Below are 16,090 nucleotides of genomic sequence, written 5' to 3'. Positions count from 1 at the left end.
TGTACACTGAAATTAATAATTATTTTTTGATGTACAAAAAATTACATGAAATGCATTACTCATATTTGTTTCATACTTCTACATTCCTTGACTAACTCTTCATCCAACTGAAATGGCACATAAGAGACTTTGAAAAAGTTGCACACTTGATCATTGCTGGATATCTCAGCAGGAGAAAGGAATTTCATGAAGTATAATATGACTAAAGCAATTAGACTTTAATCTGTGCAATAACGTCAATCTCACCTTCTAACTATTGAGAAAATGAAGACGGCACTGTGAAAATTGGTGCCATCAAAACTCAGCAGGCTTCTAAAATGCATACAAAGTGCACTTCTCTTTTGAAAGCTGCATCCAAACTAGTGGCAACTAGTACAGCAGCTCAGTGCTTATTCAAATGAAAGCAAGACGAGTAGGACAAATATTCAGAACTAAACATACCACAGCAATGTGTCATCTTAGCTTTAACCTTGAAAGAACTATATATTGCTTTGTCAAAGCAAAAGGCCTGGAGGTCAGCTTAAATAATATAAATGACAAGGCATGTGTGTTTGTGTGTGATTATGATTTTTAACATAGCGCTACGCTGTCTGCAGTGTGGCAGTTTAGTGATGTCTAGCACTGGGGCATCATGCCGCAGACATTTAGCATGATGTCCCACCCAGTGACATTATCCTGACACCAGGCCGACCAGTCCTAACACTAATTTCTTAATGCTGAGCGCCTAGTGAGGCAGCTGTTAGTACCATTTTTGTAAGTCTTTGGTATGACTCGGCTGGGGATCGAAATCACGACCTCCCGCTTCCGAGGCAGACGCTCTAACCAATAGGCCACCAGTGCAGTAAAATAAACAAATGACAAGGCAGCAGCCAGATTTGTTAACTCCCAAAGTCAATACTGTCAGACACAGCACAGTAGAGAAGTTGGAGACATCCAGATTTGCAGTTTGACGATTGATGGTCATTTCAATGGTGCTGACCTTCAGAATATGTATGTCAGAACATATAACAAAGGTTAAACTGAAGACAATTTTCTTCATACTGGACGCAAGGATTCCTCCTTCAGCCAAAACATATACCAACATGTAAAACAGGTATTCCACAGACTTGAAGTGGAACAATTATGAATGAGAAACAACTAATATGATTTACAGCTGACTGTGCATCAAATATAATAATAATAATAATAATGATGATGATGATAACTTTGTATAGTGCCTAATCTTTACAAGCTCTAAGCGCTTTACAACATTAGACAACACCTATAACATAAAAAAACATATATAATGATATTATTACAGAAAACAAACACCATTAAATTAGAAAACATAAAAACATGCTGAAAATATTTAAGGTAGGGAACATTATTTGGTCTTTAAGTTTCTTCTTGTAGTTGAAATAAGTGAGTTTTAAGAACAACCTTGAATGGGATCACTGTCTCTTTGTGTCTAAGTTCAGTGGGCAATTCGATCCATGTTGCTGGGCCCTGGCATGCAAAAGAACATTGTCCATATGACTTCGTTTTCATAGTGGGAATAATGAGTATACGACTGTCAGAAGAGGAGCGTTAAGTATCTTGCTGGTGTGTACACATGGGTGAGATTGGATAGGTATGTTGGACTGGAGTCCATCAGTGAAACGTAGCACAGAGAACAAACTTTGTGTTTGATTCTGGATCGAATGGATAGCCAGTGTAAGGTACAGAGCAGCGGGGAGGTGTGCTCTGATCGTGGTACTCTAAGTATGATCTGAGCAGCTGTGTTTTGAACTTTCTGAAGTTTCTGAAGTAGATACTGAGATGAACCAGACAGAATTGAGTTACAATAGTCCAGTCTTGAAAGTACTAATGAACACACAAGTGTTTTAGTGGCATCAACTGAAAGATATTTGCAAATGGAGATGATGCATCTCAGCTCAAGATATGCAGCCTTGCATATGTTCATGATATGTTGGTGCAACATGAGAGTACTGTCCAGAGTGACACCTAGGTTCTGTACTGACCGTGTTAATTTAAAGTTGGTGTTGCTGATATTTATTGTTTGAGGTAAAGGATGTGACTGAGAAAATCTTTGTGTTGTGATCAGAATGACCTCAGTTTTATCATCATTCATCTGTAGCTTGTTACATGTCATTCATGATTTTACATCAGAAATGCACCTCTCTACATCCTGGATGGTTGGTAGGCTAGAATTGTATATTTGGGTGTTGTCAGCGTACAATTGGTGAGACACTGGATGATGATCTATGACACTTGAGAGTGGCTGAGTGTACAGAATGAAGAGAACAGGTCCAAGAACAGACCCCTGTGGAACACCACAACATAGATCAACTGGGCTGGACAATAATATGCCAGTACATAATACACCCAATCTAATATGCCAGTACATAATACACCCAATCTGATATGCCAGTACATAACACACTCAATCTAAGCACTCAAGCAGCAGTCATGTTGGAATTGGATCAAGTTCACATGACTTTGGTGCATTCTTCATCATGACTGTACATACTAAATCCAGAGACAGGTTCAAATGCTGCTAATGGTTGCCGCTGAAATTCTGTATCCCAACCGCATGGTGACGAGTGAATTGAAATTGTGCTGTCAAGCTTATCTCTAATAGTTTGTACTTTGTCATGGAAAAAATCTGCAAACAGGTCTGGAAGGTCAACTAGAGAGAAGGTAGTTGTAAGTGTTGTACATTTGTTCCTTAACATTAGCTTGTTAGTAATCTTGAAGAGCTATTTGCAGCTGGAACTTTCCATTATCTTAGTACTGTAGTGGGCTGATTTCGCTGCATGGACCATGTTTGTGATGTTCTTCTTTGCGGCTTCATAGATTTGCTTATGGACAGTGAGTCTTGTGGAAAGCCAAAGCCTCTCAGCTTTACGCCTGTCTCTTTTAGCATTGTGAAGCTGGTTCCTAACACTGCTATACCATGCAGAACACTTCTGAATTGATACTCTGCACTTGGTGGCTGGGGCATGTTTGTTGAGCAATGAACACAGGCAGTTATCAAGTTGTTCTGCAGTAGGAGGTAGGCAAGTTGTTAGGTTTGCTTGGATGTCATGCATTAGTTTGGTTCTATTTATCATATGGAGGTTTCCCTAAGTAGCAAATAAAGGTGCAGGGTTGGAAACTGATACGTCAAGATGGCGTATAATACAGAGGTGATCTGATGCAAGTTCGTGGGATACCAGGCAGGAATGTAGAATATTATCATCAGGTCTATGAAGAATCCAGTCTAAAATGTGACCGTGTTTATGGGTGGGTTCGTTAACTGACTGACTGAGGTTGAAAACATTACTGGAATCTAGGAGTTTTGAAGTGTTTGGGTTTCCGGGACAGTCAAAGTGAAAGTTGAAATCTCCAAGAATAATCAGGTTGCCACCTATCAAAGTTCTCTACTCCAGGAGATTCAGAAACTGCTCCAAAAAGAGAGATTCAGTCTGTTTATCCTACTACGAGGAGGGTGGTATAGGCAAAAAAAAAAAAAAAAAAAAAAAAATGCAGGGTAAACAAAATAAAAATATGTATATATAACAATTTCAATTACTATATTCCACTTATTCTTTAACAATTTATAAAATAATAAAATAAATACACTTGTTATGTATATAAAATTTGCATCATTTGATTGTTTTTTTCCTACCTTTTCAATTTCAGTATAAGCTATTGGAATGTAGCATTGTATGTTTGACTTAACTTGTCCAAAATCAAGTTTATTTTCTACTTGACCCAAATTATTGATCTTAAAAAAAATAATTCTGTACACAATGCAAAGCTAAAATATTCTCTATCTGTGTTTGTTTAATATTAGGATTAATTTTAATAGAAGTAAAGATGCTTATGTGGGTCTGGGTCAAGGTTATTGGGATTCCCCTAGCATACCTGACATATTTCTGGTTCTATATAATTTTAGTAACAGACCTTCTAACTATAACTAACATTTTATCTTGCAAACATTTAGAACCTTCCTGATTGAAATTTTCCATTAGGTAATAGTTCTTATTAGAAACTGCTTAATTGTAATCTAAGGTCGTTATTGCAAAAAATTATTCATTTGTAATTTAAGATCTAGCAGAATCAACTATATTATTGTTGAGTCCAGTAATTCAGTTGGGCTGGAATTTATTTATTTACCCTTTACCTCATGTAAGTGCCTTTGGACGCTACTACTCCATTCTCTTGTAAGTGCATTCTGATGCCTGCTATAAACTTCAGCAATTTTGAGCTGGTTTTTGTAACATCACCTTTGGGGGGAAACAGCCTATTAGATACTTCATTCCTTGATGTGAATCACCATTATGTCAGATCATGTTGTGGCTGTTTAAGCCCTAGTTATATTCTGCTATTTAAAGTAACAGGGTCAGATTATCCACTCTCCTAAATGGAGGTTGCAGATTTCATTCAGTACTTCTGGAGTATGCACAATCAGAAAACTTAAAAAACTTAGGCAAAGGCTCTGATGTTGATGTAGGCAACACTGAGTTTTTACAATTGATCAAATTCAGATGATTTAGTTATGGAGACACAGACAAAGGACTATCGAAGGAATTTAAAGTACGAGAAATAGCAGCTATGATTGGTTTCATGGCTTCACTGGCTTTACAGTGAACAAGTTCTCTCAAAATTTCAAAGCATATAAAATGTTCTTCTATGAAAAGAATTATAAAGCTATAACGATCAGACTTTACTATGAAACCTTTCTATACATGTAAAATGGTTAAAACTGATGTTGAACGTAACATATACTACACTGCTTGACAGTTAAAAGGTAGGCCTATGTGTATGCAGTCAAATACACCACTCCCTTCATAACTCGCGCCCTGATAACTGGCGAACCTGCTTATAACGTGGGATCCATTTTTTAAACCAGAAAATACCAAATTAAACCTGATTCCTATTTACTGAACCTGAAGAAAATCGCTATCAAAACTGGTAACAGAAACTCTGATGTATCACTCGTTTTTTAGTCGACAACGGTAGATAGGACCAGAAAATTTTAATCAACACTATGTAATATCAAATTTAAAAATAGGTCATACAATTGTTAAAATTTTGTTTCCAAACGACATTCCTAGTACACCGCAAATAACGATATGTAAGGAAATTTCCATCAATGAAAATATCACTCCGACCGAGTGGAGGCAGTAGTTTAATAAATAAATACAAATTAAATCATTTTTTTAATCAATTTAAATTTGTGTTCTAGTTCGACCTTTTAGTTCCTTCTAAGTGTAATCATCATAAATGCAATGTGTCCTCTTGTAATTAAATGTAAAATGCATCAATCTACCGTAACAGCTATGTCCGCGAGCGTTTCTCTGAGAACCTAATTAAGTGTCGACCGTGTTTTGATAACTGACTTCCGGAAGTATCTGCTGTATTGTTGCACTGAATTAAAAGCCAGCCTCCTTTGTATTATCACGTTAATTATGTCTTTTAAATCATCATTATCGTAGAGCAGAGGTCACAAAATGCCAGTCCTCTAGTGTTCAGTTTTCTTATAAACTGACCAACTAAATTTCCATGGACTTTTTGCTCCAGCCATTCTCATTTCCAACTGTTTTTTAAACCTTTATGTCAACTCCTTTGTGTCATGGTCTCTCTTAACAACTCGGGACGCCATTTTTTGCAAGCATGCTTCTTTCCATTGTGATCAGTATCATTACACGAAGATTCACTGGATGAATTTAAACTTTCGACCAATCAGAATACTCTTTATGAGAGTCATGGGCTATGGAACGAATACATTACAAGGATTGTTGCAGAATGGGACCAAAAAGACTGTTTTAAAAAAAAACAGATCAGAGATGTTAAAAAAAGGGAAAGGACTATATCAAGAAAAATCTGATTCAAGTTAGGAGAAAAGCGGAATTCCACTTTAAAATGGAGAAAACTCATGTCTGCATTAAGTCAAGTTGAATCTAGTTTCTGGTCCTGGATAGCAGTAACTAAAATTAGATACAATTTAAGGCTTTAGAATCTCAAATAGGGTGAGATATTTACAACCATGAAGGAAAACGTAAGTGAACCATAAACTAGATGTCATCCAACTGCTCAGGGGATATCAGTAGGATGATCTGCTACTTGTATGCCAAGTGGAATTTGATTCTGAGCTTGACATCAATGAATGGATCCTAAGTTTAACATAGCTATTACTACAAGTAATATTTTGTTCTTTGAAGTATGTTGAAAATAAGCTTACTGAAAAAGTCCTTGACTGATGTAATAATGCTCAAAGTAAATACCAAAAGAATCATCAGTAAGCAATTATTACTACTGTTAGTTTGGTTACTGTAATCTAGTAACAATACTACTATTTATAGATAACACCATCTGGCCAAAGTAGACACATACGCTGCAGCACTGATGAAATTTTCAGTCGGGAAAAGTGCAACTGCCAGAGACCAGACTTCTAAAAACAGAGGTAAGTAATGATGAAGTTATAGAAAAAATGGCAAAGTTTTCCATAACATGATGTCTTTTTAAATATATATCTTTCTTATCAATCTTACTGCATAAAGTTTCAAGTGGTCAAACAGACTGTAAGATTTTCTAATTTGTTTCTTATAGGCTGGGATCTCAAAGTCAATATAATCAGTCAGATGGTAGCAGTGATGAAGATGCTGAAATGGAGATGTCATAAGAACTTGTTGATTCTACTATATATTCTTTTATCAGAGAATAAACCAGAAGAAAAATACACTACTTTTCTCATCTTAAACTACACATATGTATGGTTAACATTAGTCTATGAGAAAATACCATGGTAAGCTTAACATTTTGATTTTTCTGTGGGACAATGAAATTTACTTAAGGTCTGAGCATTTTTAATGTTTGTTGGCCAAGTGGGCCAGTGGATTGAAAAATTAACTGCAAAGACCGCTGTGCCTAGCAATGAGTAACTGAAGGATGAAATCACGTTATGGCTGAAATGTATCCTTAACAGCACAACTTGATAACAGTCACTTGTAATTTGATGAATTTCACAGCTGCAATGTCCACCATGCTTAGATCATGTGCTGCATGAGCTATTCCAGACATATGATGATACAATATCCCTGGAGGACTCCCATGTCTTTGTTTAAGTCCTGGATATGTACTCTTTGGATCAAACGAGTGACTGTTTTTCTCAACGTACAAGATATCTTTGTTGTCCGAATAAATGTATGATCCCAAAACAGCAAATAAACATGTAGCATTGTTAAGCAGAGGACAAGGCAGATGTTGCAAAATAATTTAAATTAAATACATGCATGAAAGCAGGGAAAACACAATATTGAAAAGTAGGCCTGGGGGCAAGGAAGCCACTCAGGCCAACTTTTTGGGTCCAGGGCAAAGCCCTTGTGGGTGGGTCAAGGGAGGAAAAGCTACCCCATCCCCCTTGATAAAGGAGTAATTTTCACAGTATTTTTGCATGAAAATTTTAACTGATTTGTCCAAAATTCTGATTTTTTTAAAAGATGCATACAACCACTGAATCATTAATACACGAATTTCTCATTGCAAATTTTGAAGCAAAAAAAGTGCTTCCTTTATCTCAACAAAATCTTTTCCATTAGTACTCTGTAAATGTGAATTTTTTTGTCCAAAACATAAAATTTAAATGGAAATGGTTGATAAATCAGGATTTATTTCAATTATATATATATATATATATATATATATATATATATATATATATATATATATATATATATATATATAGAACCAAAATTGAAAGTAACACAAAAACATGACAAAAGTTCTATGAAACATTTAATTTGTTGCATAAATCCTGAAGTGTCTTTCAGTTAACAAATAACCACAATTGATTATTCTAAAGAGCTGATATCAGGGTTCCTGAGATCTTTAAAAATGTGATTCATGACTTTTCCAAGACCATTTTCAACAGTACCTACTGTGTAAATTTACGATCTCTAACATGTAAACTTAACACAAAAGCATATTTTACAGCTGACTTCATCCCATCAGACAGGTCATTCTCTTTTGAGTACCATGAGTACAATGATTCTGAATGGCGGTAAGATCACTGGATGTAGTCTGACTGTGAAGTTTCTGGGGAACCTACTCTAACAAATCCATTATCGAAGTTAGGTAGGTTGTTAAAAATTTTGAGTCGGCAAATGAAAATGCCACCTGATATTGCAAAATAACCAAATTCCATGACTTTTCAAAAACTCTGAATGACTTATGAAAATTTCAAAGCTTTTCAAGGCACCTGAAATGCTTTTCTGTAATTTACAAACGTTTCCAGGATTTCCATGACTGCAGGAACTATGACATTAAACAATTTCATTTTCATTCACTTATTCAACAAATAATATTTTCCCAGTGTTAAATCTGTTAGCATGCACTGCCTTTGTATAATGACAGACTTTATTGTTTCAAAGTCATTTTTCTGTTCCCACCATGAAAGTTGTTCAGCATGGATACAGTGTATAACGCTGCTGAAATAGACAACACATTTTCTTCCATACAGGACTAGCAGTAAGGAGAAAAATGAGTGTGCTGTTCTTTAAGTCATTTATACGTTTGTAACTGTACTGATCTGGAGAGAAGACAAAAAGAAATGATGTTATTGTCGGTGACTTTAGCATGGGCAAATTCCAATCATCATGACCAATGACTACCAAGCCAAGATAATGCAACAAATTATTTTTTACAACAATGGTAAGAGGATAAAGATGGAAGCAGAGGATCATTCAGTGCCCTCTGTCCACTATAATTCCATGTTCTGAATTCATTCTGACTATTGCAAAACTCCATGAAAATCATAAACTTTAAATATAGTTATGAAAATTCATGAACAGCCTTAGTTTCTGGATCCTTTTTTCTTTGTTACTGTATTGGTGGATTGTTGTAAACAAAAATTACACTACCTTCAAAGTTCTTGGTGATTTGTTGGTCTTTTTCTTCACAGAATCTGGTCTTTCAATAACTTCAACTATTCGCTCTGGTCTTATCCATTCGTCATATCTATCAAAGATAACAAATCATTCATCAGAAGATGGATGATCCCAACTTACATAACATAACTATTACCCCTCTCCCCAAAGTGAGCCTGTTGCTGAAATAAAACTATCAGAAGGTATCGAAAGCTTAAAAACAGAAAATAAAACAACAATGACCATTACCAAACTAAAAAGTCCAAAGATTTTGCAAAACTGGCACTAAATAAATTCAGCCCATAACATAGTATTTATACAGGTGATTTCAACTTCAGTTTCTCATACTGGTGAAGCAGCATGAAATTTAGTGACGCAGGAAATGGAGGCTTTGTAATGAAAATAATAAATTTTAAAAATATATATATAATATATAAAAAACTACATTGATTAATATTTGTTCTTTGTATATCATCTGCTGTAGGTCATGCCCTTTTATTTATACCCGATTTGGTGATAAATTAGTTAGGGTTTACATCAACTTCACACCTACTACCATGGAATAGGAAGAATGAATGAAAATAGCTGCATAATTTATTAGCTATACATTGTATCACCAACATCCTGTACTGATGTTTATTATTAACAACATCATTCATTGGCTGTCTCCGCTCCATAGGAAGGACACCTATGAGAAAGCTCCTAAGGACGAACTTATCATAGTTTGGAGTGATTCTATTTGGTGTTCACCCACCCTCCCAGAAACTTGTACCCACCTAATAAATTTCAAAATGCAAAGCATCAAAAATATGAAAAAAATGTACAAAACAAGTTATTTCATTCATCAATTGATAAGTTCTAACCTAATTTCTGCCAAGGTGCCTCTAACACTGTCATCTCCTTTGCATTTCATTCCAAGTAGTTGATTCTTCACCAAGACAGCCACCATATTTGCATGAGCAAGTCTGTATTTTTTCATGCAAAAGGAGTGATATAGTTCATTATCTTCGATATGCTTCAAATAATTTTATAAATGTGGTAGTTTTATCCCTTTTAATGCCTGTCTTTTTAATTTTGTAAAGTTTTTAAAAAAAAAATATTAAAAATGAACACAGTTAATTTGGAAGCAAATTTATTTTTTAAGTACGTTCTATGTATATGTTGTCCAAGTAACTTCATCGTTTCACTGAAAATGGACTTTTCCATAGCATGAAAAACACTAGTAAGCAGTCTTTTTCTTTTAAAAACAGGATTGAAACACAAACAAGATGCAGTGTTTAGACAGCCCCTGGCAATAATCAGGTGAGAAATAATAAACTTATGAATGAAATGACTACAATTTGGGCATTTTTCATATCACTGATGTATTTCATTTTTAAAATTGGTACTGAGGGTACAAGCTGCTGGGAGGGTAAGCAAATAATACAGATGTTGGCTTTGTCTTTTTTAAAAGCTAATTACATCAGTTTACTGGCACAAATAAGGCCTCCATGCAGTTCGAATAATGGCCACACCAAGTTTAATTTTGAGAACCAAAGAGTACTATACTGCTAAATAAAAGATTTTAAATTCAGGGTTTTGCTTTTATTTTATAATATATTCTCTCTCCAAAAAGAGGTGCTATCTCTCACCAGTCTATATTCATACAGCTTTTAGCCTTACCACCCAATCCTCTTGGCTGAAAATATATATATATATATATATATATATATATATATATATATATACACACACACACACACAGCTGCCAACCTTTCAGGCTCACAATTTGTGAAAATAGGCATAAAAGTCGTGAATTTGGACCTGAATTATTGAAAAATACCATGACAATTACTCCATCCACTCTGACCGTCAATACTACATCAAGTTCGCAATATAAAACAAAAACCCTACATATATGCAGAAATATTTATTTATCAAGACATGATACTGTGGCAGACCTGAACTTCTCAGTTGCTTGATCATAAATTTGTTTTCTAAACAGTTCAGACTTCTCGCCTGCTGGTTGATCTTGGTGACATAAATTGCTGACAAATTTTCTGCAGCTAAGGAGGCCCTAAAGCCTGTCTTATTTTTCCTCACTAGAGAAAATACTCTTTCGCTGTCACTGTTGCTGTGAGGAATGCACAGGAGCTGCAGCACTTTTGGTTCTTCCACAAGAAAATTTGGAAGCAATTTTCAAGTCTGGGAACATTTGTAAGAACAAATGTTTAGCATGGTCTCCAGCTGATAAAGGTAGATAACTCACAAAACAATGCTTCAGCGTTTGTAGCCTGCAGGTCTTCCGCCAATGGCTTAAAATATTCCAGAGCTGAAATCTGTGAATTTCTTAATTTTCCCAACTTCTACGTGTTTTTTGCAACCGACGTGCTGCCTCACATCATCTCTGCGATGGCACACTGAGTGCAACAAGCATGATGAATATCAATTTTTGACATATTCCAAATTAAACTTCACTTTTTGAGTAATACATTTCTTTTTCCTTGGTGGTGAAGACATTTTCAAGATCTTACATACGATGCTGAACGTCAACTCAAATCAGCATTGATGACGCAAGCGCGGAGCGAAATTCTGGTTAGGCCCCAGTTTCTCTCAAAAGCATTTGTAAAACTACTCTTGTACATAAAGATTAAAACAGGATAAAATGCTTGCTACCTAGCCAACTGTACTAATCGGCTGTAGATCTACTAATATCGCGACTAGCAGTACAGGACCGTTTCGGCAACTGTGAATATCACGACTAGCACTTAACGGAAAATTGGTTATTTGATTAAAGATTTAAAATAATTGAGGATTGGAGAATTCATGAATTTTTGGCTTAATCTGTGAATCGCTGAAAAAGCCGTGAAATTCACACCAAATTCGCAAGGGTTGGCAGCTATGTATATATATAAATAGTTACCGATTTGCTCCATTAACCTGCCAATAAAATATTATTATTATAATATTATTAGGGGAGGGTGGTCTTACCTGTATATTGTTATCATGTAGTATGGATATTAACAGTATAATCTACTTCTGCCGTAAGTCATAAATCCATGATACAAATGCCTGGAATTCAATCATCATAAAGAATTAAGTACAATAGCCACATAAAAAGATCACCTTTCAAGCTTGTAAAAAGTGGTATGCAGGAGCATTAGATCTTACATACATGATGCTGTTATTAGTAAATAATCACTGTAGCAAGTTTAATTTTACCTACCTTGTATTCCACCCTGCATAGTGCACCAAGAACTGTACTCCATTCTCTACACTGGATTCTACAACCTGAATGATCCAAAAAATTTCATCTAAGTCACAAAAATAGATTTACAGCATGTACATGTGTAATACAGATAGTCTTTAAATTGTATTTCATCTGCTTTATTCAAGCCAGAGTTTAAATAACTAAAGAATGACAAAAAAAACCCCCAACAAACCCCCCCCCCCCCAAATCTTAGGGCAGTATCTAGATAGGGCACACATATGTATCAAGAACCAGGGACTACAGATATTAGTAATGACCTCAGAAAATGTTGAAAAGTTTTTATTTTTTATTTAAAAAGATGTTTCATAAATGCTGTAAAGAAAAGACTTTGGTACTTTTCATTCTTAGTGCATACTATGACATCATCATCGGCTGTATGTAATGAGTTGAATGGGAGAAATTTCATTCAGCATTACCTGAATGTATTCATACATTATAAACTATCCCTGCAATTGTGTTACAACATGAAACTGTCATAACTTTGTCCTTATTAGATTAGTTGATATCTCTTACAAATTTATGTCATTTCACTCATGTGGGATATGCTAATTTGAAAGAACACTCATTTTCAGGCACTACAGATCAATAAGCACTGATGTGATGCTGAATATGATGCACAAAATCATTGTCTTAAATCATCTACTTGGATTATTTATCTGTACAGAAAAAAAAGCACGCTCTTTGGTATGCATAAAATAGAATTTGAATAGAGCAAAGACGAAGATGTATTTTTTTTAGATACCTGCAGCTATCTTTTGTAAAAGTCCCTATGACTTTTGTATATTTATATGACTCTGATCAAACCAAAGTGCATAAAGTGTAAAATATGCATTGGTGTTGTCATTAAAATTACATCATGGAATCAGTAGTAACATCATTCATATAGGAAACTTTTGCTACCTGCAGCATAATTAATATGACTGAATTCAAAACAATTTATTCTGTCTTTCTAAAAATTTGGCACCTTCCCACTTGGATCAAAATGGCCCATAAGACCTGTCTGGTTACTACAAGGCTAATTTAAGTTTGCCAACAATACACTGAAAACAAAGTATTCCCAAAAGAGCACAATACAGCAAAAATAGCACAATAATAATACTGTATTAATGTAGTACTAAGATGCTAAAGTATTACCTTGGCTTCATATTCCTTCTGATTTCTCCCACGTCCGTATCGAACTTTTAGTCTGGTCCCACTTGGATAATCAGATGACTCCTCCTCACTTTCACTCTCTTCTTCCCTAAATTTTTAATCATAAAGGTCACATCAAAATATGCCAAAGCAGCCATCTAAGTGGTAGGCAATATAGGCTCAAGTCCTGAGTTTAAGCCTGTCACTCGATCCTGCAACTGTGGCCTTAATATTAACCTGTGATGGACTAGAAATAAATTCCAGAAGGAAGCCATGCTGCTTCATGCTACCGAATGAGGAATACACTCCAGTAATGTAAGCCATCAGTGGGCTGAAAAGACTCTAAATTTAAGACTTACAAAAATAAATGTACCTATCATTTTCTACAGTCCACAATAGTCCTAAACTAAATATAATTTCTCTTCTCATAATATGTTTAAATTTTCATTTTTTAAAAAAATATACTTTTGTACTTTTCATTTTATACCAAGAAAGATTATATATCTCCTATAGTACATTTTTTTAGCCACAAAAACATCCCTTTGACACTAAAATATTGCACAGTGTATTTCCAAAAACACTCATATATCCTTTATATGGCATACAGAATGTTTTGGGGTAATGAGTGTCCAGCACTGCAGGTAGTAAGAAAGAAAACAATTACCTCTTATTTGTTCTTGAGACAAGTATGCTTACTGTAACATTAGTAATATTGCTGCCTTGTATGCTAATAATAATAATAATAAATAATAATAAAGAAAACAAAAATCAATTTATGTATGTGTATGTGTCTATGCCTTAAGTATGGAGCAACAGTTATAAAGTCATATTTTGATGATTTCTCTAAAAAAACAAAAATGGTGATATATGTAGCAATTTTGCCTTATTGTAAAAAGAGATAAGGTTGGCCACTCTGAAAGAAGGAATACTTTTTTTTTCTCAATTATTTTAACTTGTACTGCCATTAATATGATGTACAAGAATACATATAAGGGGGAGATAACATACCTTTCAGGATGGGGCTGTAGTAAAGACTGCAACAATAATCCACATCTCAAACAGTAAACATCATAAATGAAGTAATGAATACTCAATACACTGGAATTATTGTTGATTTTAAATCTAATCCTTCCATGACTATCCCTATTTTTTGTTGTACTTGTTCTTATCTTACCCTTTGTTAGATGCAATGTCTTCATCTGCATCAGTTTTTTTCACCTTCTTCACCGGCTTCTTAGTAGTTTCTTGTTTCTCCTCTTTGTCTTCCTTCTTAGAGGATTTTTCCTCTTTATTCACATTCTCTGGTTCTTTTTCTTTTACTTCTTTTTCATCTTCCTCCTTGTCTTCAACATCTTTCTTACTGTCATCATTTCTCATAGATCTTCTTCTCCCAGGCTAAAATATATTAAATAAGAATTCTAACAAATGCTAGTTATTACTTCCTTCTCCAAAAGTATGACCAAACATCAAATAGTCACTATTTGACATACACCTGCTTACAAGTCATTGTTTTTTGAAACTGAAAATTCAATTCATGCAGAATAGGGTCCTCTTACAAGCATGACATACAAAAATAAATCTAGGACTAATATTGGAAACTAGATGTTTGCTGTGCATACAAATATTGTGAATTCAAGAAGTTTTTTATTATGCCACTAAACATCAAAAGTACAAATTTCATACAAATTTAAAACCCTATTATAACAACACAATTGAAATATCTTAAACTAATAAAAATTTGGAGGCAAGTTTATTATCTATGAATCTGATGTTGCTGAAATTAAATGCAACTACATATTTTATGTCAAGATGTTTTTAACATGAAACCAGTTAAATATGTTCATATGGAAAAATAGAATGATAAAAACCTTCTTTTGCTCTTGTTTTTCTTCTTCAGATTCTTTCTTTGCCTCTTTAACTGGACTTGCAGGCTCCTCTTTTGCTTTCTTGGCCCCTCTCTTGACCTCCACTTCTTTCTTAATCTCTGCCTCCTTTTCTTTCTCTTCCTTCTTCTCATCCACATCTTTCCTTGTGACTCGTTTATTGTTCTCTTCCTTTTTAATATCCTTCTTTTCCTTTTCCACTTTAGTGTTAATGGTGACCTCTTTGACATCATCCTTAATCTTTGCACCCCTTTCCCTCTTTGGTGTTTTTTGCTCAGGCTTTGGTGTACTGTTTTCTAACTCAATTTCATTAACCAGTTCTGGTTTGGACTCCAAGTCTGATGCTGGGATTCTAACATCAAGATCTTTCACACTTTCTTTATCTGAATCATTAGCCTGTTAAAATAAAATAGTAACATTTTTGGACACTGATATTATTTTGGCAACATGGAGTTCTGAATAAATGAAATAAATACAAAGTTGAATAAATGAGACATATGGCACTTGAACATTACATAATAATTACAAATCCGCACCAAGCATTTGAAACAGGTGTTCAGAAAAAAATTTGTATAATTTGATGAAGAATAGAAGTTATACATTCATAACACAAGAAACTAATTATGTACGCATGTGTCCTTCTTGTCGGTTTAACAATATTTGGGAACCATTGTTAAATACAGTTCTCAAATTTATTGCTAGAGATCAACTGTTCTTTCCTTAAATATATTAAGAACTGAACTTCATATTATACAGGATTCATTATGTCAAAAGTTAAAAAAAATCGATTACACTATACATGAATGTCCTTTTCTTCACTAGTCATTCACGCAGAATGGAACTGATTTAGTGTATCCTCTTAAAGATGCTGCCCAAGTTTACATTTTTTTATTTTAACATCTGGGATACAGTTAAGTCACCAAGAAGGCATAAGA

General features: G+C 34.5%; 1 protein-coding gene across 2 annotated transcripts in view; it reads right to left on the bottom strand.

Annotated features, from left to right (window-relative positions):
* The window catches only part of LOC149805124 (uncharacterized), a 94,528-nt gene that overhangs the window by 38,399 nt on the left and 40,039 nt on the right, over nucleotides 1–16,090 (bottom strand). For both annotated transcript variants that reach the window (XM_089947594.1, XM_089947602.1), the window contains exons 13-17: nucleotides 15,141–15,551; nucleotides 14,447–14,667; nucleotides 13,276–13,381; nucleotides 12,097–12,161; nucleotides 8,886–8,982 (exon numbers count right to left, since the gene is read on the bottom strand). In XM_089947594.1, coding sequence (XP_089803720.1) covers nucleotides 8,886–8,982; nucleotides 12,097–12,161; nucleotides 13,276–13,381; nucleotides 14,447–14,667; nucleotides 15,141–15,551 — 900 coding nt within the window. The remainder of the gene's footprint in view (nucleotides 1–8,885; nucleotides 8,983–12,096; nucleotides 12,162–13,275; nucleotides 13,382–14,446; nucleotides 14,668–15,140; nucleotides 15,552–16,090) is intronic.

This window comes from Sinohyriopsis cumingii, chromosome 2, assembly GCF_028554795.1.
Source record: "Sinohyriopsis cumingii isolate HCF-2022 chromosome 2, ASM2855479v2, whole genome shotgun sequence".
Lineage (NCBI taxonomy): Eukaryota > Metazoa > Mollusca > Bivalvia > Unionida > Unionidae > Sinohyriopsis > Sinohyriopsis cumingii.
Note: the sequence above shows the minus strand (reverse complement) of the source record. Positions and strands in the feature narration are given on the sequence as shown.